Source organism: Eubalaena glacialis, chromosome 10, assembly GCF_028564815.1.
Source record: "Eubalaena glacialis isolate mEubGla1 chromosome 10, mEubGla1.1.hap2.+ XY, whole genome shotgun sequence".
Classification (NCBI taxonomy): domain Eukaryota; kingdom Metazoa; phylum Chordata; class Mammalia; order Artiodactyla; family Balaenidae; genus Eubalaena; species Eubalaena glacialis.
The window spans coordinates 21618400-21645618 of record NC_083725.1 but is presented as its reverse complement, the minus strand read 5'-3'; the positions used below and the strand labels follow the sequence as shown (position 1 = coordinate 21645618).

At 35.6% G+C, this 27219-nt stretch overlaps 1 protein-coding gene across 1 annotated transcript in view; it reads left to right on the top strand.

Moving 5' to 3' along the window:
* RDX (radixin) overlaps positions 1-27219 on the top strand; it is a 69263-nt gene that overhangs the window by 12388 nt on the left and 29656 nt on the right. Inside the window, exons 2-5 of the mRNA XM_061203911.1 lie at positions 866-939; positions 9629-9712; positions 21156-21251; positions 21771-22045. Coding sequence (XP_061059894.1) covers positions 928-939; positions 9629-9712; positions 21156-21251; positions 21771-22045 — 467 coding nt within the window. The 5' untranslated portion in view covers positions 866-927. The remainder of the gene's footprint in view (positions 1-865; positions 940-9628; positions 9713-21155; positions 21252-21770; positions 22046-27219) is intronic.

Genomic DNA, 27219 nt, shown 5'->3' with positions numbered 1-27219 from the left:
TGGAATGATAATCATTTTTTTCTGGACAACTAAATGGTTAAAAATGTTACATCTTTTGGTAGGTTTGTAGGGGGAAAATCCAATTTTGTTAGATGTTTGTGAGAACATTTACCCTAAAATAGCCCATTGTTTTTCCTGGATTAAGATTTACTTCTTTTGCCTGAGCGGGAGAAGGTATAATTTAACATTGGTCTTCAGGACAATTCTGTATTTCCGTGAAGGCCATTAGCTTGCTGATGAGTAGCATGCAGATTACTAGTGTGCAGACTATGGCTGTTTTATCCACCTTAGGTGAAAAAGTTACTCTTATGTTATTTGTCTCTACTTGGACTTTTAAACTCTCAAGGAGGAAAAATAATTTTCTTTAAAAAGTTATCTTTTTGTAGTTTACATTAATCAGTATTTCCTTTTTTGTCTTTGGCAGTACAGAAGAAAGGTTGAGAAGTGTTCCTGAATTCATTTCTTTAGAATCTGAATCTATCTGTTCTCTTCTTTGCCGTCCCTCTTTTCTACCAGTCTGGGTATAGGGGCGGACTTGACTCAGAAAGAGAAAGCATTTGGCCCTTAGTAATCTTTTCTTTGCTATGTGTTGTCTGTAATTAAATTAAAACTTTTAGTTGATGATTGAGATGCTTTATACTATGTTATTTGAGATGTGTGCTGTTTTAAATCACAGATATAAGTATTTTTAAAGAATGTGAAATAATAGAAGACATTGAAAATTAGAATAAAATGAGAGCTCCATGTTAATTGTAACATTTTAAAATGTTAAAGTTTTATTTAATCTATACAAATTATATTGTTAAGCAAAAACATTACTATATAAAAAGATAATAGATCAATTATGCTTTCTTTTCTTTAACAGAAGAACAACAGAATTCATAAAAGTGAAGAATTTTTAAAGAGGGTGACAAAAAGAGAAGGAAAATGCCGAAACCAGTAAGTGTATTTTATTACTTTTGACACTGCTTACTTAATAAAATATCAGTGGCATTAAGTTCCTTTCGGAACAAGGCAAAGTATTATGGTAGAGTTTTGGGGGAAAAAAAAGCACTGATATTACTGTTGTTTGTTTTAGATTAATGTGGCTAGAGTACGGCGTTATGTGGGCCAGTGATGAAGAGGTTTAGGTAACACTGTAATTAAGATTACTACAGGTTGTGGGGTCAAACTTAGTTCTTATCCTCACCCTGCCACTTAACCCGACTGACCTTTGTTAGATTAGTTCAGTCTCTCCAATTCTTAATTTCTTCACATATAAAATGGAGATATAATTAGTTACTTACTGGAGAGTCTGGTGAGGATTAGAAGATCCTGGTGCATATACATTCACTGCTCAGTAAAAAGTGACTTAGTGTTAAACAGGAGAAAATAATGAGAGGTCAGAAGGATCCATGCAGTATTAATTTTCTCATAATTCTAGCTTTGATGCTAGTGATACCAGTGCTGATATTATATATAGTCCTAGATTTTTAATTTAATGGTATATATGTGATCATTTTATTAAGTTTTATAATTATATAATTTGTGACTAAGGTTTGTCCTTTTATCTTAGGATAAATGTACTTTTCTTCATCTAACAAAATCGGGGGTTTTTTTTCAAGAATTTTTTGGCCAGCTATCTTTTTAAGAAAATCATTGGTTGTGGTTATTTGAATTTTCTGGCATGAATGTCACTTTCGAATTACTTTTAAAGATTTAGCAGGTAAAAAAGTGCATTGTTGGAGGGGGAGAAGAATAAAAAGTAAAAGGCATAATCAATACAAAGCAAGAATTAAATTTTTCTGTTTGCAGATGACATAATTATGTAAATAACCTGGAATTTACAAAACAACTATTAGAACTAATAATGGAATTTAGCAAGATTGTTGGACATAAGGATATATTTTTTAAAAATCAGTTTTCTGTTTTATATACTAGCAGCAAAATTCAAAAAATGAAGTAAAAATTCCATTTGTAATAGCATCGAAAACATAAAATATTTAGGAATAACTTTACAGAAGCTGTACAAGATCTCTACGCTGAAAACTTATAAGTATTTAAAAAGACCAAAATATATACAAAAATAAACATTGGTCATAGATATGTCTAGAAAATATTATTACAACGTCTGTTCTCCCCAAATATATTGGTAGAGTGAATGTAATTCTAATCAGTTGAATCCCTTTGGTTAAAATTGACTAGCTGATTATAAAATGTTTATGGAAGAGCCAAAACTTACGTGGAATAGCTAAAGCAATAGCTAGTGGGAAGCAGCCACATAGCACAGGGAGATCAGCTCCGTGCTTTGTGACCACCTAGAGGAGTGGGATAGGGAGGGTGGGAGGGAGACCCAAGAGGGAGGGGATATGGGGATGTATTTATACGAAAGCATTGTAAAGCAATTACACTCCAATAAAGATGTTTAAAAAAAAAAAAAAAAGAACAAGGGTGGGGCTTCCCTGGTGGCGCAGTGGTTAGGAATCCGCCTGCCGGTGCAGGGGACACAGGTTCGAGCCCTAGTCCGGGAAGATCCCCCATGCCGCGGAGGAACCAAGCGGGTGCGCCGCAACTACTGAGCCTGAGCTCTAGAGCCTGTGAGCCACAACTATTGAAGCCCGTGTGCCTAGAGCCCGTGCTCCACAACAAGAGAGACCACCACAGTGAGAGGCCCGCACACCGCAACGAAGAGTAGCCCCCTCTCGCTGCAACCAGAGAAAAGCCCTCACGCAGCAACGAAGACCCAACACAGCCAAAAATAAATAAATAAATTTATTAAAAAAATAAAATAAAATAAAGAACAAGGGTGGAGCACTTACACTCCTGGATTTCAACACTTATTTTCAGGCAACAAAAATAAGACAGTGTGGTATTAAAATATTAGGTAATAGGATCAGTGGAACAAATATACATCTACACACACAAGGTTGTCACACAGGTCAATGGGGAAATTAAATTCTTTTCAAGAAATGATGTTGGAACAAAGAGTTATCCATACAGGAAAATACGAATCTTGACCCTTATATCACAGTTTACACAAAAAACTAACTCTGAATGGATCACAGGCCTAAATTAAAAGGCCCAAATTATAGAACTTCTAGAAGAAAATAGAAAACATTTTTGCAGTCATAGGGTAGGCAAAGATTTCTTTGATAGTACACAGAAAGTTCGAAGCAAAAAAAAAAAAAAATTGAACATCAAAATGAAAGAAGTTGCCATTTGAAAGACAACAATAAGAAAGTAAAAAGGCGGGGCTTCCCTGGTGGCGCAGTGGTTGAGAATCTGCCTGCTAATGCAGGGGACACGTGTTCAAGCCCTGGTCTGGGAAGATCCCACATGCCGCGGAGCAACTAGGCCCGTGAGCCACAACTACTGAGCCTGCGCGTCTGGAGCCTGTGCTCCGCAACAAGAGAGGCCGCGATAGTGAGAGGCCCGCGCACTGCGATGAAGAGTGGCCCCCACTTGCCACAACTAGAGAAAGCCCTCGGACAGAAGCGAAGACCCAACACAGCCAAAAATAAATAAATTAATTAAAAAAAGAATCCTCAATGTCTGATCATTGTTTAAAAAAAAAAAAAGTAAAAAGGCAAGGCAGAATGGGAGAAAATAATTGCAGTATAGCATTCTCTTAGAACTCAATAAGACAACCCAGTTTTTAAAAAGTGGGCAAAAACTTTGAACAGATACTTCACAAAAGAAAATATATCAATAGCCAATAAGCACTTGAAAATATCCTCAATATCTTTGGTTATCAGGGAAACATAAATTAAAACTACAGTGAGATACCACTTTATATTTACTAGAGGGGCTATAATTAGACTGATAATATCTTGCCTGTAAGGATGTGGATCAACTAGAACTCTTATTTCTGGTAGGAATGCGAAAGTTAAAAGTAGTTTGGAAAACTGTCTGAATAATTGAGTGAAGAACATTTATTATTCCTAAGAGTAAGGATTAAAAATTGTGTATAAGGCTTCCCTGGTGGCACAGTGGTTAGGAATCCGCCTGCCAATGCAGGGGACACAGGTTCGAGCCCTGGTCCGGGAAGATCCCACATGCCGCGGAGCAGCTAAGCCCGTGCGCCACAACTGCTGAGCCTCTGCTCTAGAGCCCGTGAGCCACAAATACTGAAGCATGCTCACTATTTATGCCTAAGCTGAAAAGTGGCCTTATATCTGTCTCTTCTGCTCATGTTCTGTTGGTGAGACCTTAGTCACATAGCCATACCTAATTGCAAGAGACATTGAGAAATGTTCTTGTAGCTCAGTAGCCATGTCAAATGGTAATTCTGTTAGATTTTGGTGGTCAAACAACAAGTAGTCTCTGCCACAATCATATGGTTAGTTTTAAGGAGAAAAATCATATAATAAATTCAGAAAGAGCAGTTGCTAAAATTGAACAACTATTCATGATTTAAAAGTAAAAACCAATACCTCTTAAGCTAAGTGTAGAAGAAAACCTATAACAAAAGTAATTCTCAATGTGTTAACAGTGGAAGCTTTTCTTTTAAGATCGGGAACAAGACATAATGTACACACTATCACTGCCACTGTTCAACATTGAACAGAAAGCCTGTGCAGAAAAATTAAAAACTCTAGGACTGGAAAGGAAGAAACACTTTGAAGATGTTAAGGTATTTATTTATATCAGGGGTTGGCAAATTATGGCCCATAGGCCAAAGCCAGCCCACCACTTGTTTTTGTACAACCTTCAAGCTAAGAATGATTCTTACATTTTCAACGGTTGGAAAAAAATCAAAAGAATAGTAATATTTCATGACTTGAAAATTATATGAAATTAAAATTTCAATGTCTATAAAGTTTTGTTGGAACACAGTATGCTCATTGTTTATTATCTATAACTGCTTTTCTGCTATAGCAGGAGAATTGAGTAGATGCAGCAGACAGTATGGTCTGCAAAGCCTAAAATATTTACTATTTGTACCTTTACAGAAAAAGTTTTCTGACCCCTGGTTTATATAAATACAAGAATTTACACAGACTCATTTTAACAGTTGGCAAGGGAGCTGATAAAAGGATCAATATAAAAATCAGTTGCATTTCTACAGAAGTAAAACCAGAAAAAATTTTGGAAAGATACTTCATCATATTTATGACCCTGTGTTTGAAACGCTTTAAGCTAGATGAGTTTCAGTATTTGGAATTCTTTGGATTTAGAAAGGTGAATATACAATGTATTATATGCATATGTAGTATTATGAAATTTCCATCAAGGTCTGTTGCATCACATCAGTATTTCTATAGATCGGTGTGTGAATATTCATTTGAAGTGGGATAAATTAATTCACCAGGTGGACTTATTTCAATTGTTTTTGCTAGAAATTAGCTAATAAACTAGAGTTTTCAATGCATTTAGGATGTCATGGGATTATGAACCTATAATTATAATAGCTATAAAACCATAGGAGAAAGATATCTTAAATGATTAATATGATTTTTCTGGAGGAAATTATAAACATTTTTAAAAAAGATCTTAAAGAAGACCTAAATCAATGCATAGAGAGAACCATACACTTGGATAGTAAGAGTCAATATTGAAAAGATGTCATTTTTTACCCCAAGAGGCTGATGAATTTAGTGTAGTTCCAATTTAAATCATAATGCGGTGTTTTGAAAAATTTATAATTATATGTGGAGTCAAGAGCAAGAACAAAGAGACAAGAATAGCCAAAACAGTTCTGAAAATAATAAGGGAAGACTTGCCATACCAGATATGAAGACTTATTTAAAGATACAGTAATTGAGACAGTATGGTATTGGCAGAATAGTTCAATTGAACAGTGCAACAGAATAGCACAAAATTAGACCCATACCTGTGGACATTAAATTTGTGACAGTGCAGTCTTTAGAGAGTGAATGAGGTAATCAATATACATCATGTTTGGATGTTTAAAATCACTGTATTATTATCCCTCTGGGGATTAGGAAATGAAATTGGATTTCTACCTTAAATCATAAGCAAAAATCATTGAAGACAAACTATGAAAAACAAAACTTTGATAGGAAATATAAGAATATCTTTATGACTCCAGACTAGGGAAGGATTTCTTTGCTTTTTTAAAAAAAATTTTTATTTTTTATTGGGGTATAGTTGATTTACAATGTTGTGTTAAAGGTTTTCTTAAATATGGCAAAAAATTGATATTTGCATGTAAAACATTGATAAATTCAACATTAAAAATTTAAAAATGTTTATCATAGAGAGGGACTCTTCATAAAATAGAAGGGCAAGCTACAAACTAGTAGATTTCTTTGTAATGCAAGTAACTGACAAAGGATTAATATCTAGAATATATAAAGATCTCCCACATATGAGTAAGAAAAAGACAACCCAATAGAAAAATAAGCAATACATGTGAACAGACATTGTGAAAGATGAGGAGACTGAGTGGTCAATAAGCATATTATATTACTTTTCTATTGCTCTATAACAAATTATCACAAATTTGGTAGCTTGAAACAACACACATCTATTATCTCACAGTTTTATATGCTAGAAATATGGGATGATATGAATGGGTTCTCTGCTCAGGGTCTCACTACCCTGAAATCAAGGTGTAGCTCAACTGCATTCTCATCTGGAGTTTGGGGTTCTCTTTCAAGCTCATTCCTGTCATTGGCAGAATCCATTTCCTTGCAGAATGATCTATCCTTCTTTACTGGTGAATGAAGTCCCCATTTTCTTGCTAGCTGTTGGCCAGGGGTCTCTCTTAGTCCTCGAGTGTGGTATGTGTGACAAGTCCTTTGCTCATGCCCCCTCCAATTCAGCAGTGGAGAACCTCTTTAATGTCAAAGTCCTCTCACACTTTAAATCTCTCTGACTTCTGCAACCAGTCAGAGAAAACTCTTTGCTTTTAAAGTAATCATGTGATTAGCTCAGGCCCACCCACAGTGATTTTCCTATCTTAAGGTCAACTGATTAGTAACCGTAAGTACATCTGCAAAATCCCTTTTGTCTTGTAATGTTAACATAATCATGGGAGTAAGGTGGGGGTGGGGGGGAGGAGATCATGGGGGCTGTGTTATAATTCTGCATATCACACATAAGAAAATGTTCCCAACTTCATTAGGGATCAAGAACCTGCATATTAACACCATATTGAGATATCATTTTATACCCACTAGATTGTTAAACATTAAAAAATCTGATTATATCCACTATTAGTGAAAATATAGAGCAGCAGGAATTATTATTTATGGGAGTGTAAATTGATACAATCATGTTGGAAGACAATTCAGCATTACATTGTAAAGTTGAAGCTATGCATACTTTATCACCCAGGAATTCTGAGTTATACTTCTAGAGAAACTCAGAACATGCACTAGGAGACATGTACAAGAATGTTCATAGCAGTATTGTTCTTAATAACCAAAAAATTGGAAACAATTTAATGTCAATAGATAGGAAAATGGTAAATGAATTACTGTCTAGTCACATAAAGATGAATGAGTTGCAACTACTCACAAAAACATCAATGAATCTTACAAATACAATTGTGAAAAGGCAAACTATAGTGTAGCAAAATTTTTGTTTAAACCTTTTATTGAAATAGAATATACATATGCAAAAGAATCTATCATAAGTGTGTAGTTGATGAATTTTCATAAAATATACATATGTAATCATTGCCCACATCAAGAAAGACTTTATTAGCAAGTATTATACAATTCTAGTACATCTATACTGCTAAAAATCAAAAACTAAACAATATTTTACATATAGATACCTACATTTGTGACAGAACTATTGTTTTTTAAAAAGCTAAGGGGATGACAAACACAAAATTTAGGTTAGTACTTACCTGTGGGCATTGGGGTCAGGGAAATTCACAAAGAAGAAATACACTGGTGACATTTTTTGTGATTTCTAGTTTTTAAGTTGAATGGTAGATTTATGGGTAAAGGAGAACCTTTTCTTTGTTCAAAATGTTCTGACACCAAAAAGAAAAACATTTTCTTTATTCAGAATGTTCTGATACCAAATGTGTGGGTTTTCCATACCAAGCAGTTCTCCAATTCTATGTGGATACCAGTTGTGTGTCCTGCAATTTAATTTGTTCTGACACAACTACCCAGAATTAGCGCAGACCCACCGGACTGCTCTGGACTTCTGAAGCTAATCACAGGTAGTGCAAGTGACTCACACTTCTAACTTGGCTAAAGTTTGGGGATTCCCACGATCCCCTCTTCAGATTCTGTAATTTTCTATAACAGCTCACAGAACTCAGGGAGACACTTTACTTACTATTACTAGTTAATATGAAGGGTACTATAAAGGATACAAATGAAACAGATGAAGAAGGTGAGGTCCAGAAGGGTCCCGAGTGAAGGAGTTTCTTTCTGTCTTTGTGGAGTTTGCAGTGCACCACCCTCTCAGCAGGTGGGTGCGTTCACCAATCGGGAAGCTCTCTGACCCTTTTGTTTAGGGTTTTATGGAGGTTCCATTTCATAGGTGTGATTGATTAAATCATTGGACATTGATGATCAGCTCATTCCCCAGCCTTTCCCCTCCTGGGCAGTCGGGGTGGGTGTCTAAAAGGTTCAGTCCTCTAATCATGTGATTGGTTTCTCTGGCTACCAGCCTCCATTCTGAAGCTATTAGGGCCCATCTGGAGTCACTTCATTAGCATAAACTCCATTATGGTTGAAGGGAGCTTATTATGAATAACAAAAGATCTTCCTCTCACATCTATCACTCAGGAAATTCCAGCGATTTTAGGAGCTCCGCCAGGAACCAGGATGAAGACCAAATATATATTTATTGTTATGTTACAGTGGGTTTTATTTTGTTATGCTTCATTGTCTATATATTACAAGTATTTTATGTATATTAATATTTCCTAAAAGATTATTTTAAAGGAGCTCTATAAGATTTTTTTGATTAGAGAAGGTATTTCAGATAAAAGTACATGTGTGGAGGTACATGTGGTTGTTAGCATGAGTAAAACATAAGGGGAAATAAGTCTGATTTAGCGTTCTAATAGTGTGAGTTAAAAGTTAAAAAGATAGGTTTTTACCATATCATGGTGAATTCTAGGTGAAGATGCTATTCTGGAGTAAAAATTATTTTGGTTAAGGCATGTTACGTTTTTGGTGAGATATCCAACTAGAAAGGTATTTACACCCAAAAATTGGAATTTAAAAAAGTCTAGCAAATAAAAGGCAATAGATGAATGGTTTTTATAAAGTGAAGAATAATACATTTGCAGTATAAATAAAATTAAATATTTGATTTTTGTATTGAAAGAAATGTGGAATAGTGAATGACATTCAAAGAATTTGGAGTTATACCTCTGCCCTGCCATTTGATATCCATGTGTCCTTGGGCAAGTGATGGAAACTTTTCTATAGAAATGAACTTTTCTATAGAAATGCACGTATCTCCTAGTATTGTTGCAGAGGCTAAATAAGAAAATGAAAAGCGCAGGGCCTCGTGCCTACTGTATGTTAAGTATTCAATAAATCTAAAACAAATATAATAAATAAATCAAACTATCACTTTAATAAAGAAAATATTAGGTACATTATAGAGTTGCTTTTTACTGCCTACATATGATACCACTTTATTTTATAAATCAGATAAAAATATTTTCTCTTTTCTACTGATTTTCCCTTTGTTTTTATTGCAGATCAATGTAAGAGTAACAACAATGGATGCTGAGCTGGAATTTGCCATTCAGCCCAACACAACTGGCAAACAGCTTTTTGACCAGGTATCATTTACCAAATGAAGTATGTAATTTTGACACCATAGTGTGGATGCTACTGCATACTTCTTTCTGTGTTTTTCTATACCTTTACTTATAATGCAACAGTGTAGCACTTGGAATATTTCACAGTACCTGTTCAAATGTCTTGAACAACTGTAGGGGATAGTCTTTCTCATTCTTAGATTTGAGAGATAGGACTTTTTAAAAATAATTATTAGCAGGTATTTAACATCTGTTATGCAAATCATTGTAATGGGGACTAAAAGGAATTCAAAGATATTCTCCATAGTCCATGAGTGGAATAGGTGGAGATCCTAGACAGAGGGTGTAACCAAGCAATGGGCTTGTGTTCCCGCAGCACAGAAAGCCAAACTCTTGACAGTGAGAGTTTGCAGCAAAGTAAGGGTTTATTGTAGGGCACCAAGCAAGGGAGTGGGAGACAAGTCTCAGATCCACTCCAACCTGGTCTTTGAGTTAGAGGTTTTTTTTAAAAAGGGAAAGAACAAAGAAGCTGGGGTTAATCATCATCTTGTGACGTTTTCTGTGACATTTCTTAATCGTAGAAGAAAGGATGTCTCTGGTTTATGATTCGCTAGCCAGGTCCATGACTTGGTGGTCTGTTAGCTTATCTTGCCCTGGAGAAGTAAGCTGTACATTAATGATGATATCTGATGATACAACAGCAATTTTAGTACATTAATGATATTATAAACAACAGCAGTTTTGGTCATCTGACTCTGGTTGATTAGTGTTCATTTAGCACAGGATTAAGGTCAGAGGGGACAAGAAAGGGAATAAAGTTGGATAGAGAGGTTAATCCTAAACTCGGCAGGGGAACTCGGTTTTAGGGGGACTTGGTTTCAAGGGGATGGCAGGAGCAAAGGCACAGGCTATAAACAGGCACCTGACAGCAGTTTGATGTCGTCGGCTCATAATATGCTAGCCTGGAGTTAGAACATGTTAAAGAACTTAGACTACTGATATTGTCTTTTTTTTTCTCACTCTTGAGAGCACATTTGAGCCACCCTGGGGAGCTTTCAAGAGGAAAAAAAAAAGCAATGCTTGGAAACCACCTCTAGAGATTCTGTTAGTCTGGGACCTGCTCTAAACTATTAGTATTTTTATTTAGGCTCCCTAGGTAATGCTGTATATAATGTAAGTAATCAAGTTTTATTGAGAAAAGGAGGAAAGAGATTGGTGACCAGAGGTCAAGTGGTTAAGAAGTGAATTGATTGCAAAAAGGAGGAAGGTAACTTTTACATAAACTTTTATTGATACGTATGAGCAGGAGAGCAATAGTCTGCGATCCAGCTTACTGTTGACCTTAGAAAATGGGAGAGAGAGTTTCTGGCATTACAGCAATAAATAACATATTAGATAGCTACTGATCCAAAATATGATGAAATAGAATTTAAAAACTCCTGGGAAGTTGTTTCTTCTCTTGACAAAGTAGTCAACTTAATCTCTTGATTAGATAATTAATGAGCTTGAACGCCCTGATAAAGTCTGTTTGGAAGATGAAAGGCTTTTTTTGGTGTGAGTGAGCAAATTTTTAAGAAAACAACATAAGCAGCTGCATGCACCATACGTTATAGATATTTTACTTTTGTGAACTAATATTCACTTCTGTTGATTCTTCTAGGTCTTCTGTTTTGTAAATACATAGTCTATCTTATTTGAATAAAAATGTAGATGCAGTTAGCATTTACTACTTCATAGCATATTGAAATGTTATTTATAGTGAGCAAATTGTTTTGTGTTAGTCAAAAACTAATCAGCAAGTGGACCTTTTTGGTATTGGATAGTGAGAAATAAAATATTTGTTTTTTACTAAGCAGAATTGCTTTAGTTTGGACATGAGGGAAAATGAAACTACATATATTATAATGCAGTAATATGTAGTAGTTGAAAAGTGTGGGCTCTGGAACCACACTGCCTGTAGTAGAATCCCAGCTGTAGCTGTTTGACTTCACACAAACAAATACTTTCTTTGCCTCATTTTTCTCATTTGTACGATTAGGATGATGATAACATTACTCCTTCAGAAGGTTTTTGTGAGAACTAATTGAGACTCCGTGTAAAGTACGTAGAACAGTATTTGCTATACACATTTCATATTGTAAATGAAGAGGTCTAAATTAAAGAGTATTGTTATCTGTTATGGGCTCTCTCAGCAATTAATTCTTGTAGTCCCTGTTCTATTTCCTGATAATGAGAGCCGGAATGCTAGGATCTAAAAGCAGGCGTTACCTTGGGTGTAGTGAGTATATGGATGGGCTGTCAGGTCAGTAGGTTCAGGGTCAGGCCAGGAGCAGACCTAGGGGTAGGAGTTCTCTCAAATGAATCCACCTGTAACAAAACCTCACTTCTGATTAGGATGTCAACTTGAGGCCATCTGCCCTGTGGAGGACTCTAGTTGAGTGCTTGAGGTCCTTTGGTTTGCTCCCTGCTGACTCTTTCTTCACTGGCCTCCTCTTCTAGCTTCTGCTTGTGGGATTAGAATAGTAATACCCCCAAGGAGTACTCAACATGATCTGTTAGGATGCAAGAAAAAATATTAAAATGTTTGTCTATATTTTTGTCTTTCCTCTTTCAAATTATTTTTTTAACATATGCTAATATATTAGTGTGATAGCATTGTATAACTTATAAATAAATATACATATAATGTAGTTATGTGCCCAAGTATGTTTTTACTTGTAAGTTCATGATTTAAAGTTTCCTAGAACACTTTTAGAAGTAGGGAAAGATGGGGCCTCTTAAGGAATTTCACAACTGTGCTCTCTTATTTTTCCTGGTGTGTGTGTGATAGTCTGAAGTTAGTTCAGAGACTGTCCCTTGTGCCCCACTGTGGCAAATCCCCCTTTTACTTAGCAGCATTGTGAATCACAAAAAGCCTGGAAACAGAAGCTGAGGCCTGCGCTTTGGTACACTTCTCTCTGCTCCCCTTGACATTTCCTACTCCTGCCACTCTGAGCTGGAATGTTTTCTGTGGAGCTGTTGGGACAACCTATCTTTTGCCAAAGTTGAATTATCTGGGGTCTCTTTTGTCCACATTAGAGTTTTGGTTGTGACTTCCCTGGTGGTGCTCTGGTTAAGAATCCACCTGCCAGTGCAGGGGACACAGGTTCGATCCCTGGTCTGGGAAGATCCCACATGCCACGGAGCAACTAAGCCTGTGCACCACAGCTGCTGAGCCTGTGTGCCACAACTACTGAAGCCCACACTCTCTAGGGTCCACGTGCTGCAACTGCTGAGCTCGTGTGCTGCAAATACTGAAGCCCACGCGCCTAGAGCCTGTGCTCCGCAACAAGGGAAGCCACGGCAATGAGAAGCCTGCGTACCGCAATGAAAAGTAGTCCCCGCTCGCAGAACATAGAGAAAGCCCACACGAAGCAACGGAAACCCGATGCAGCCAAAAAATAAATAAAAATTTAAAAAAAAATAGTTTTGGTTGTTTGGCATTGGTCAGCATTTGCCATCAGTATGGGTCTTTATATCCCATACCATTCAGAAATTTCTCAGTTTTTTTTTTTTTTTAATGTGGTAACCTTTCCTAGCACAGCTAAATGTTTTTTCTTATTTTTAATTTTTTGCATATGTCATGTCAGTGAAATTTTTAAACAGGGAAAGTAAACTGAAGGGTTCAGTTTGCTCTCTTGAAACCAAAAGCCTGGCATGTTTTTAGAATTTTGACATATACACTAATATGTATAAAATAGATAACTAATAAGAACCTGCTACATAAAAGATGAAATTCAAAAAAAAATATATTTTGAGCCTAGACCCAGCCCCATGCTCAAATGCCACCCTCCCCCACCCCAACTAGGCCCTGCTCCACCCTAAACCCCGCCCCTGCCTAAGTTCCACCCCCCACCTAAACTCCACCTCCCATAACCAAGGCTTTTTTTTCCTTCTTTTTTTTTTTTTCTTTTAGATTGGGGTTCTGTTTTACCTTGTTGATTCATTTATATTTTGATTTTTTCTAATCTTTTATTTTTCTAATTTTATCTTATTCTTTATACTTTGTTATTGTTCTGCTCCTTTTGGCTTGTTCCCCCCACCCCCCATTTTCTTTTTCTGTTGTGGTTTTGTTTTACCTTGTTGGAGTTGTTTCAATTATATTTTTATTTTTCCTAATGTATTTTTATCTTTATTTTTTATTCTTTGTTATTGTACTGCTCCTTTTTCTCTCTCTCTCTTTTTTTTTTTTGGCCGCACCACCCAGCTTGTGGAATCTTGGTTCCCAGGCCGGAGGTTGGGCCCGAGTTCTTGCGGTGGGAGCGCCGAGTCCAAACCACTGGGCTAACAGAGAACCTCAGACCCCAGGGAATATTAATTGGAGTGAGGCCTCCCGGAGGTCCTCATCTCGGCACCAACACCCAGCTCTACCCAACTGCCTGCAAACGCCAGTGCTGGATGCCTCAGGCCAAACAACCAGTAAGACAGGAATACAGCCCTACCCATCAAAAAAAAAAAATGAAATGACAAAAAATATGTTACGGATGAAGGAGCAGGGTAAAAACCTACAAGACCAAATAAATGAAGACAAAATAAGCAACCTACCTGAAAAAGAATTCAGAGTAATGATAGTAAAGATGATCCAAAATCTTGGAAACAGAATGGAGAAAATACAAGAAATGTTTAACAAGGATCTAGAAGAACTAAAGAGCAAACAGACAGTGATGAACAACACAATAACTGAAATTAAAAATACTCTGGAAGGAATCAATAGAATAACTGAGGCAGAAGAACGGATAAGTGAGCTGGAAGATAAAATGGTGGAAATAACTGCTGGGGAGCAGAATAAAGAAAAAAGAATGAAAAGAATTGAGGACAGTCTCAGAGACCTCTGGGACAACATTAAATGCACCCACCAACATTCGAATTATAGGGTTCCCAAAAGAAAAAGAGAAAAAGAAAGGGTCTGAGAAAATATTTGAAGAGATTATAGTCAAAAACTTCCCTAACATGGGAAAGGAAATAGTCAAGTCCAGGAAGTGCAGAGAGTCCCATACAGGATAAACCCAAAGAGAAATACGCCGAGACACATACTACTCAAACTATCAAAAATTAAATACAAAGGAAAAATATTAAAAGCAGCAAAAGCAACAAATAGCATACAATGGAATCCCCATAAGATTAACAGCTGATCTTTCAGCAGAAACTCCGCAAGCCAGAAGGGAGTGGCAGGACATATTTAAAGTGATGAAAGGGAAAAACCTACAACCCAGATTACTCTACCTGGCAAGGATCTCATTCAGATTTGATGGAGAAATCAAAAGCTTTACAGACAAGCAAAAGCTATGAGAATTCAGCACCACCAAAGCAGCTTTACAACAAATGCTAAAGGAACTTCTCTAAGCAGAAAACACAAGAGAAGAAAAAGACCCACAAAAACAAACCCAAATCAATTAAGAAAATGGTAATAGGAACATACATATCGATTATCACCTTGAATGTAAATGGATCAAATGCTCCAAGCAAAAGACACAGACTGGCTGAATGGATACAAAACCAAGATCCTAATATATGTTGTCTACAAGAAACCCACTTCAGACCTAGGGACACATACAGACTGAAAGTGAGGGGATGGAAAAAGTTATTCCATGCAAATGGATATCACAAGAAAGCTGGATTAGCAATGCTCATATCAGATAAAATAGACTTTAAGGTAAAGACTGTTACAAGAGATAAGAAAGGACACTACATAATGATCAAGGGATCAATCCAAGAGGAAAACTTAACAATTATAAATATTTATGCACCCAACATAGGAGCATGTCAATACATAAGGCAGATGCTAACAGCCATAAAAGGAGAAATTGACAGTAACACAATAATAGTGGGGGACTTTAACACTCTACTTACACCAATAGATCATCTAGACAGAAAATAAATAAGGAAACACAAGCTTTAAATGACACAATAGACCAGATAGACTTAATTGATATTTTTAGGACATTCTACCGGAAAACGGAAGAATACACTTTCTTCTCAAGTGCACACAGAATGTGCTCCAGAATAGATCACATCTTGGGTCACAAATCAAGCCTTGGAAAATTTAAGAAAGTTGAAATTGTATCAAGCATCTTTTCCAAACACAATACTATGAGATTAGAAATCAATTACAGTAAAAAAACAGTAAAAAACACACATACATGGAGGCTAAACAGTGTGCTGCTAAACAACGAGATCACTGAAGAAATCAAAGAAGAAATAAAAAAATACCTAGAAACAAATGACAATGAAAACACGACGATCCAAAACCTATGGGACGCAGCAAAAGCAGTTCTAAGAGGGAAGTTCATAGCAATTCAAGCTCACCTCAAGTAACAAGAAGAATCTCAAATAAACAATCTAACCTTACACCTAAAGCAGCTAGGAAAAGGAGAAAAAATAAAACCCAAAGTTACTAGAAGGAAAGAAATCGTAAAGATCAGAGCAGAGATAAATGTAATAGGAACAAAGAAAACAATAGCAAAGATTAATAAAACTAAAAGTTGTTTCTTTGAGACGATAACTAAAATTGATAAACCATTAGCCAGACTCATCAAGAAAAAAAGGGAAAGGACTCAAATCAATAAAATTAGAAATGACAAAGGAGAGATTACACCTGACACCGCAGAAATACAAAAGATCATAAGAGAGTACTGCAAGCAACTATATGCCAATAAAATGGACAACCTGGAAGAAAGGAACAAATTCTTGGAAAAGTACAACCTTCCAAGATTGAACCAGGAAGAATTAGAAAATATAAACAGACTAATCACAGGTAATGAAGTTGAAGCTGTAACTAAAAATCTTCCAACAAACAAAAGTCCAGGACCAGATGGCTTCACAGGCGAATTCTGTCAAACATTTAGAGAAGAGTTAACACCTATCCTTCTCAAACTCTTCCAAAAAATTGCAGAGGGAGGAACACTCCCAAACTCGTTCTATGAGTCCACCATCGCCCTGATACCAAAACCAGACAAAGATATCACAAAAAGAGAAAATTATAGACCAATATCACTAATGAACATAGACACAAGAATCCTCAACAAAATACTAGCAAACGGAATCCAACAGCACATTAAAAGGATCATACATCATGATCAAGTGGGATTTATCCCAGGGATACAAGGATTCTTCAGTATAGGCAAAAAAATCAATGTGATACACCGTATTAACAAATTAAAGAATAAAAACCATATGATCATATCACTAGATGCAGAAAAAGCTTTTGACAAAATTCAACACCCATTTAATGATAAAAACTCTCCAGAAAGTGGGCCTAGAGGGAACCTACCTCAGCATAGTAAAAGCCATATATGACAAACCCACAACAAACATCATTCTCAGTGGTGAAAACCTGAAAGCATTTCCTCTAAGATCAGGAACAAGACAAGGATGTTCACTCTCAACACTGTTATTCAACATAGTATTGGAAGTCCTAGCCATGGCAGTCAGAGAAGAAAAAGAAATAAGAGGAATCCAAATTGGAAAAGAAGAAGTAAAACTGTCACTGTTTGCCGATGACATGATACTATACATAGAAAACTCTAAAGATGCCACCAGAAAACTACTAGAACTAATCAGTGAATTTGGTAAGGTTGCAGGATACAAAATTAATGCACAGAGATCTCTTGCATTCCTATGCACCAACAACGAAAGATCAGAAAGAGAAATTAAGGAAACAATCCCATTTACCATTGCAACAAAAAGAATAAAATACCTAGGAATAAACCTACCTAAGGAGGCAAAAGACCTGTACTCAGAAAACTATTAAAACGCTGATGAAAGAAATCAAAGATAACATAAACAGATGGAGAGATATACCATGCTTCTGGATTGGAAGAATCAGTATTTTGAAAATGACTATAGTACCCAAAGCAGTCTACAGATTCAGTGCAATCCCTATCAAATTACCAATGACATTTTTCACAGAATTAGAACAAAAAATTTTACATTTCGTGTGGAAACACAAATGACCCCGAATAGCCAAAGCGATGTTGAGAAAGAAAAAAGGAGCTGGAGGAATCAGGCTCCCTGACCTCAGGCTATACTACAGAGCTACAGTAATCAAGACAGTATGGTACCAGCACAAAAACAGAAATATAGATTAATGGAACAGGTTAGATAGCCCAGAGATAAACCCACACACATATGGTCACCTTATCTTTGACAAAGGAGGCAAGAATATACAATGGAGAAAAGACAGCCTCTTCAATAAGTGGTGCTGGGAAAAATGGACTGCTGCATGTAAAAGAATGAAGTTAGAACACACTAAATAAACTCAAAATGGATTAAAGACCTAAATGTAAGGCCAGACACTGTAAAACTCTTAGAGGAAAATATAGGCAGAACACTGTATGACATAAATCACAGCAAGATCCTTTTTGACCCACCTCCTAGAGTAAGGGAAATAAAAACAAAAATAAACAAATGGGACCTAATGAAACTTAAAAGCTTCTGCACAGCAAAGGAAACCATAAACAAGACTGAAAGACAACCCTCAGAATGGGAAAAAATATTTGCAAATGAAGCAACTGACAAAGGATTAATCTCTAAAATATAGAAGGTGCTCATGCAGCTCAATATCACAAAAACAAACAACACAATCAAAAAATGGGCAAAAGACCTAAATAGATATTTCTCCATAGAAGACATACAAATGGCCAACAAATACGTGAAAAGATGCTCAACATCACTTATCACTAGAGAAATGCAAATCAAAACCACAATGAGGTATCACCTCACACCAGTCAGAATGGCCATCATCAAAAAATGTAGAAACAGTAAATGCTGGAGAGGGTGTGGAGAAAAGGGAACCCTCCTGACCTGTTGGTGGGAAAGTAAATTGATACAGCCACTATGGAGAACAGTATGGAGGTTCCTTAAAATACTAAAAATAGAGCTACTCTGTGACTCAGCAGTCCCGCTACGGGGCATATACCCTGAGAAAACCATAATTCAAAAAGAGTCGTGTACCACAATGTTCATTGCAGCTCTATTTACAATAGCCAGGACATGGAAGCAACCTAAGTGTCCATCGACAGATGGATGGATAAAGAAGATGTGGCACATACAAAAAATGGATTATTACTCAGCCATAAAAAGAACAAAATTGAGTTATTTGTCGTGAGGTGGATGGACCTGGAGTCTGTCTTACAAAGTGAAGTAAGTCAGAAAGAGAAAAACAAATACCGTATGCTAACGCATATATATGGAATTTTAAAAAGAGGTACTGATGAACCTCGTAGCAGGTCAGGAATAAAAGACCCAGATGTAGAGAATGGACTTCAGGGCATGGCGGGGGTTGGTGGGGGGAAGCTGGGATGAGATGAGAGCGTAGCACTGACATATATATGCTACCTGATGTAAAATGGATGGCTAGTGGGAAGCTGCCGCATAGCACAAGGAGATCAACTCGATGCCTTGTGACGATCTAGAGGGGTGGGATAGGGAGGGTGGGAGGGAGACGCAAGCGGGAGGGGATATGGGGATATATGTATATGTATAGCTGATTCACTTTGTTGTACAACAGAAACTAACACAACATTGTAAAGAATTTATACTCCAACAAAGATGTGAAAAAAATAAATACACAAATAAGATAGAAAGGGAAAAAACTAAAGAGAAAAACTGTAAGAGAGAGTTAACATTAAGAGAGATATAGCAATCAAATAAAAAGTGTGGAGTTTGGATTGTGGCTCAAGAAGCCAACTATTAAGAAAAATTCATAAGACCGTTAGAAAAACTTGTGCTCTAGATATTTGATAGCAAGAAATAACTGCTAATTTTTTTAGGTGTAAATAATGGTATTTTAACTATGGTTTAAAAAATGAAAGATTCTACAACTCTGTGAGGGTATGAATGAGCAAAACATGTCTTTAAATTGTCATAATACAAATTTACCACAACATAAAACAATTTAAAAAAATGACTTAAAATGATAAACAAATGAAATTTGTAAATCTCATTTGGATCCTAACTGGAACAAATTAACTGTAAAAAAATATATATTTTAAAAATAGCCACAGAAATTTCAGCATATTAGGGAACTACTGTTAAGTCTTTCTGGTGTGATAATGGTATTGTAATGTTTTATTTTTGTTTTTATAAGACTCCTTATGTTTAAGAATTTTAAAATAAAGTATTTACAAATAAAATGGTGTATCTGGGATATGCTTCAAAACAATCTGAGAGGGGAGAGGTGCTGTAGATGAAGCAAAACTGGCCATGAGTTTCTGTCTATTAAAGCTGACTGATGAGTACATTTACACTATTGTACTGTTCTAACCAACTGCTTATTTGTATATGTTTGAAGTTTTCAATAATAAAAAGTTTTTAAAAGCCAAAAAAAGTAAAAAGAAATATTTATTGTTTCTTTTAAACCAAGAATGTTTATTACTTAAGAACTAATGTTGAATCTTTTTGTAAAGCTTTTAAAATCTTAAACTCTCACCTCCCTCATTTTATTTTAAATATAGAATTAAAAATATGCTTTTGTTGGCCTCATCCTAGGTGTGGATTAATAATCCTAGTTTACCACTTTATTTACCCTAATACTCCTGAGTACCTACCACAGGCTAATCATTCTTGGAGATGACATGGATATTAAGATGAATAAGGCAATAATCTCTCTCCTTAGTTTTAAACAGTCAAGGAGGGTAAACAGACACTCTACTAAGAATAGTTAATTATGATGAAATAAATGTTCAAATAGCAGTATAGGTAAAGTACTATGGGATTATCAATGATCAAGTGATTAATTTTATCTAGATGATAGGAAAGCTTCATTCACGTTAGTTGAGCTGGGCCTTGAGGAATACATTATTTAACAGGTGGTAAAAGTACAGAAGAAACATTCTAGACAGGGGAAGAAGCACGACCAAAGGTGTAGAAGTGTAAAATTTATGGCATGTTCCAAGGATGGTTTTTTGCTCATTGAGGGTAGAACATAGAATATATGATGGTGAATGAAGGGAAGTAGGAATGGGGGTGAAATCAGCAGCTGGATACCCTGAGGCATGGCATTTACATGTCCTCAGAGACTCTTATCGCCAAAATGATACTATTGTCTGGGCTACCTAATAGTATAGTTTTGGGGGTGGGGTGCTAAACTGAACTAGGAAAAGTGGGATTATCACAGCTCTGTTCCCCAGATTCTTCTTTTTATCTGTTTGGGTCATGATGGGAGATGAGAAGGAAAAGGACATACAAAAAAGTGGATCAAATAAGATTGAAATGACACTACAAAATTTAATAAACAAAACCTGAATTTAAATTTTCAGAAACGTTCCTTTAATTACTATGTTAAATTTAGGAAAGATCTTTTCTGTAGCAAAAGAATAAACCTATAATTTCTATGTAGTTTTGTTCTTCTTTGGAAGTATAGTGCCATCCAGTTATAATGTGAGTGTTGAACTGAAATTGGCTTTTTTTTTTTTTTTTTTTTAAGGTGGTGAAAACGGTTGGTTTGCGTGAAGTCTGGTTTTTTGGGCTGCAGTATGTGGACAGCAAGGGCTATTCTACGTGGCTTAAACTAAATAAAAAGGTAATACATGTATGATAACATGCAGCTAATAATTAAGGTTCTTAGAAGTTATCATGGTCATCAATTTGTGCCAGAAAAGCTCAGAGTCTGACTGATTTCAAGCTTCCTTTTACAGTTATCTCTGAATCATTAGAGGTATCATGTCTTTTAATTTAGTAAGGTACCATCAACTTATCATCTTCGAAAAAAGAAATGTTCATTTTTGCTATTTGAAAACTCAGAAGTAAAAAATATTATGAGGTGTTACTTAGTACTTTGACCTTAATATAAACATCTTCAGGATAAGCTTCTCAAGAGAAATTTCAATTTGGGTATTAGTTATGATCTGTGAACTACCAGTCACATTCATGAGCATAGAATCTTTTTTACACATACATTTTTTACAGGTTTAGAATCTTAATAGATTTAGAATCTTACTTATGTTTTACATCCTACTTTGTTCCAAAGAGAGGTTTATGTGACTGTGGTCAGTTATTGTGAACTTAATATTTTTGACAGTACTTGAAATTACTGTTTCAGGTGACACAGCAAGATGTTAAAAAAGAGAATCCTCTGCAGTTCAAATTTAGAGCTAAATTCTTTCCTGAAGATGTTTCTGAGGAATTAATTCAAGAAATAACCCAGAGACTTTTCTTCTTGCAAGTTAAAGAAGCTATCTTAAATGATGAGATATATTGTCCACCAGAAACTGCAGTTCTTTTGGCTTCCTATGCTGTCCAAGCCAAGTATGGAGATTTTAATAAAGAGATTCATAAGCCAGGCTACCTGGCTAATGATAGACTCCTACCCCAGCGGTAAGTGAAACGTGCTTTTATGTTATAGTCTCTGAAAAATCATATTTTAGAAGTTTGCAAATGGTTGTGTTTTTTGTTGTTGTTGTTTGTTTGTTTTAGATTTTTAAGTTGCCAGCTGGATCAGAGAGTATAGTTTTAAAAGTTATGACCCAGAAGCTACATAGATTTATATACTCTGTAATTACTTAAAGTTTCTGCCTCTTCTCATTCCCACAAGATAAGCAATAAATGGAGGCAGTGATAATTTGGGCTTGAGGAAGACAGGACTATTGTTGCTCATTAGTAAAAATTCTCACACAGGTAGATAGTTGCTTAATAAATGCTTTTGAAAATAATAAGTGCCAGGCTACATTTCCTCCGTAGAATTAAAATTAAGTTTCTAACTTTTCAGAAGGCTTTTTAAACTCGGTTTTCAGACTCCTAGTCTAGGGCTCTGTTCTCATCTGCAGCATACTGCTGTCTCTACTGAACTCGGGTCTGCTCACCAGACCAGGCAGGAAAGCCAGTCTACTGACACCTGGTTGTGGTGAAGGAAAGTGTAGCATTTATTGCAGGGTACCAAGCAAGGGAGTGGGAGACAAGCCTCAGATCCACTGCCACTTGGTCTTTGAGTTAGGGGCTTTTTAAAGGGGAAGAACAAAGAGGCTAGAATTAATCATTGTCTTGTGACAGTTTGGGAGTCAGAAGTCTGTGGTTTAAGATTCTCTGCCCAGTGGTCCGTGGCTTGAGGGTCTGTTAGCTCATCTTGCCCTGGAGAAACAACCTGAGTTTGTACATTAATGATGATATCTATAATAGCAACTTTAGTACATTAACAATGTTAACGACAGTAGGACAGTAGCAACTTTAGTCATCTGACTTGGTTGATTAGTGTTCAGTTAGCACAGGATTGAGGTCAGAGGGGACAAGGAAAGGGAATAAAGTTTTGGATAGAGAGATTCATCAAAAACTCAGTAAGAGAACTTGGTTTAGGGGGACTCAGTTTCAATATAACAGTTATTTTAAAGTAGCATGGCATAGGAAAACATCATTAGCAGAAGACCTAGATTTTGAATGCTGATTCTACCCTTTGCTAATTATGTGGCCTTAGTACATAACTTAAACTCTCTAAGCCTCAGTGTCTGAATCTGCAAACTGGGGATAACAGTTGTGCTCTGTCAACCTTACTGTTTATGATTGCAGTTCATGAACTGTATGCTTTACAGTTTTAATTGTGAATACAAGTGTTAGTTGGTAGTGTTATTTATAAAATCTAGAAAGTACATCAAATGTTACTTTTAAATATCTCAGTTCTTAATTATAGTAGCGTACATGACCCTGATATTAGAATGTACATGGGGATTTTTCATTAGAATCCAGAGAAGTTATTACAATTCTTAGCTCAGATTCCTGAATTTTAAAATTTCTATTTAAAGGCAAAACTGTATATTAACCTAAAATTTCCGTTCTCTATCACTTCCTCATAGTATTTAAGCCCTTAGGTGTAATTTCTTTTTCATAGGTACTAAATATGAAGAAAGACAAAACTACTTTGTCTACTTTTTATGAATTTCCTTTGGTTGTAAGCATTAACAATTATTTTTGGCTAATAAATTATATTCTGTTGTTGTATGCTTTATAGGTACCCTTAAGTACAGTAGCTTTAATAATTGGTTATTAAATGTTATACTGTTCTGCTCTTTAATATTGCAACAATAATAGTTATCTTAGAAGGTGAAATAATGCATGTTGTTCACTGAAAGAATCAGGAATATGAGATACTTACTAGTCTCTGTTTGTCTGTTTTTGATGATTATTCCAGCCCAAAATTCCTTGTCTCAGATTTTTTAAGCACTAAATTGAGTAACTGATTACTGGTACAGTAGAATTTCATTTCAGTTAAAAGTTTTTATTTTAATTGAGGTATAATTTATATATAGTAAAATGCCAGCAGATTAGCTTTTAAATCAGAACATAAGGTAACTGTTATATATAATCAAAATTACCCTTAAAATTCTTAATTGTTCATAAAATGGTCATGTTTTATCTCAACAAGTATAACATAGATAGTTGTTCTTTCAATGTTAGATCAGATTGCTGTTTGGGTGAATACCAGATGAAGTAATTGGCTTACATTTAATAGTCATGTGATTAAAAAAAATTTTTTTTTGATACTGGAATCACTTAAACACAATTAGTTTAACTTCTTTTACATGCATATGTGCTGTAACCCATTCTATTTAGAAGAAGGAAGATAGCACATGCTGTTCAAGATTTGGTCTTTAACTTTGAAGGTCCAGTCAGGTGTCCTTCAAGTTGTTAGTCTAAGGAGGACTAATTCAAGCTATCTAAGTTTAAAAGAGACTCATAAAGTCAGAATACTAAGTTGTTGGTTTAGAATGGAGACGATATCTTCAGTCGTTGATTTTTTCCATGTAGAGTATATAACAAACTTTTATCACTAAGTATCTGGGGGAAAATTAGTAATCAGCTTATTTGGTGAACCTAAATCAAACACAATAATTTGATGATTTTGTTGGATGTTTATAATTTTTGTATTGAAAAACCCAGACAAGCAATCTGTTCTCCCACAGTAGAGTTTAGCAGTCTGCTGATAGGAATAATCAGCTCCACCAGATAGTATCCCTCTCTTTTAAAAAGAGCTAGATATACATAAGTTTTTGTGTACCAGGTTTCTGACTTGGGTATTTGGGTGGTTTGTAATACCTTTTCAAGGTAAGAGGAGAAGGAACACATTTCAGAGGAAGAAGATTTCAGTTTTGAACCTATTGAGTTTGAAATATCTGTAGTATAAGAGCAGTTCCAGTAGATTATCGGGGGTTGAAGCCAGATTGTGGTGGACTGGGGGTGGTGATGTGAGGTATGGAAATGAAGGATGGTGAATATGAACAGTTCACGAAAGAAATTTGGCTGTGACAAAGAAAAATACTAAGAGGAGGGAAGCATGAGTTTATAGACATGTTCTTTAAAAGATGGAAAAGAATTAATTCCTTTATTCACTCTACAGATTTTTGCCTCTTTTGTTCTGGCACTGGGCATAAGTGGTGAGCAACATGGATGTGATCTTTGCCCTCTTAACACAAATAAGCGTATAGGCATACCTCCTTTTTTCGCACTTTGCTTTATTGTGCGCTTTAGGTATTGTGTTTTTTACAAATTGAAGGTTCATGGCAACCTGCCATCAAGCAAGTCTTTTAGCACTATTTTTTCCAGCAGCTTTAGCTCACTTCATGTCTCTGTGTCACATTTGGTAGCTCTCGCAATATTTCAAACCCTCCACTAGCAAAACGATTATGACTCCCTGAAGCCTCAGATGGTGGTTAGCATTTTTTAGCAATAAAGTATTTTCAAATTAAGGTATGTACATTGTCTCTATGGATGTAATGCTATTGCACACTTAATAGACTACAGTATAGTGTAACCATAACCTCTATATGCACTGGGAAACCAAAAAATTTGTGTGACTTGCTTTCTTGTGGTGGTCTGGAAATGAACCGAAAATATCTCTGTGGTATGCCTGTATCTGGTAATATATGTAGGCAGGGGACAATAAATGATGGAGTGAAGATCCTGAGAAAATAGAGGGATAAGTCTTTTAAAGTCCCAAATAGACAGATTTAAAGCCAGGTGGGACAGATTAGCCTTACCGTGAAGAAGATCTCCTCCTTTTTCCTGGACAGAAGGAAAAAAAAGTGGGAATTTTTTCCTTTTTTTTTTTTTTTTTTTTTAGTTTTTAATCTCTTTTTTTTTAATTTAATTTTTATTTTATATTGGGGTATAGTTGATTTACAATGTTGTGTTAGTTTCAGGTATACTGCAAAGTGGTTCAGTTATACATATATATATATATCCATTCTTTTTCAGATTCTTTTCCAAAGTGGGAATTTTTGTATACCTGCAAACCAGTCATGCAGATTAATAATACAAGCACATTATACAAAATGCAAATGAATGAGATTTGAAATGCAGAATATAAAAAGCTAGAACATAAATCTTAGTGACATTTAATTTAATTAATCCATACCTTCAGATTTAGTTAACATTGTAATATCTGCAATTGGCTGCACTGATTATGCCCTCAAGGCTTGCCTCTTGGTGAGCACAGAGGCCAGATGGCAAGAGAGAGTATAAAGACAAGAAAAATGTGGAAACTTAAATGCTGTAAAGAGGAAGACAAAAATCTCCTCAAAAGCAAGAGCTTAAAAGAGGATACATAGAGAAAGTGGTGTGTAGTAAAAACATCATGGTGTGTCTGAGGCCCCATTAAGGAATTCACTCTAAATAGTGAGTAACTTGTCCAAGGGAAGATTATATCCCAAGATTCCTTTATGCTGCTAAGAAATCCGTGGGTTTACCTTAAAATTTTTACATAGTACAAAAATAATATTTTAATACCACAGCTTTTGCTATCAGTAAAATAGGATCTGAGTATTCATCAATAAAGGTGGATAATTATCATCATAATTCCCAAGGAGAATAGAAATACATAGCAGGATAGTGAACACAGCAGGTAAATTATATGCATGCTGAATTTGCTCATTTGGTGTTAAAATATTAGTCGTTGAAAATGAGAATGTTTGTGTTTGCTTACATTTGCAGAAGAAACACTGGAAGGATACAAAAGAGACTAATAAATTATTTGAAGTGTTGGGGGGGTGGTGAAAAAAATGCCTTTTCACTTGTATACTTCTTATATAAAAGTATTACCGATAGAAAATAACAAAATTAAATTTAGCAGCAAAGAAAGTAAATACATAGAGTCATAGAAGAATTAAGACCCAAGAATTCTGATTTTCAGTCTGTTCTTGTCTAATTTTTTTTATTAATCATGAGGAAGTCATTTTCCCTTTTTTTGGCCCAATATTTTATTCATTTCAAACATTTGAATTCCCATAAACTAGCCATATAACTATCTTAAAAACATATATTATGTAAAATAGTTTCAGGATCATAGAATCTTTTTATTTTGAAATAGTTGTAGATTCACACACAGTGGTAAAAAATGATAGTGAGGTCTGGGTCCTGCGTATCCTTCTCCCAGCCTTCCGTAATGGTAACATCTTGCATGACTTTAGTACAATATCACAACTAGGATGTTGACATTGATGCAATCCACTGACCCCATTCAGGTTTCATCAGTGTTACTGCAGTCATTTGTGTGTATGTATATATTT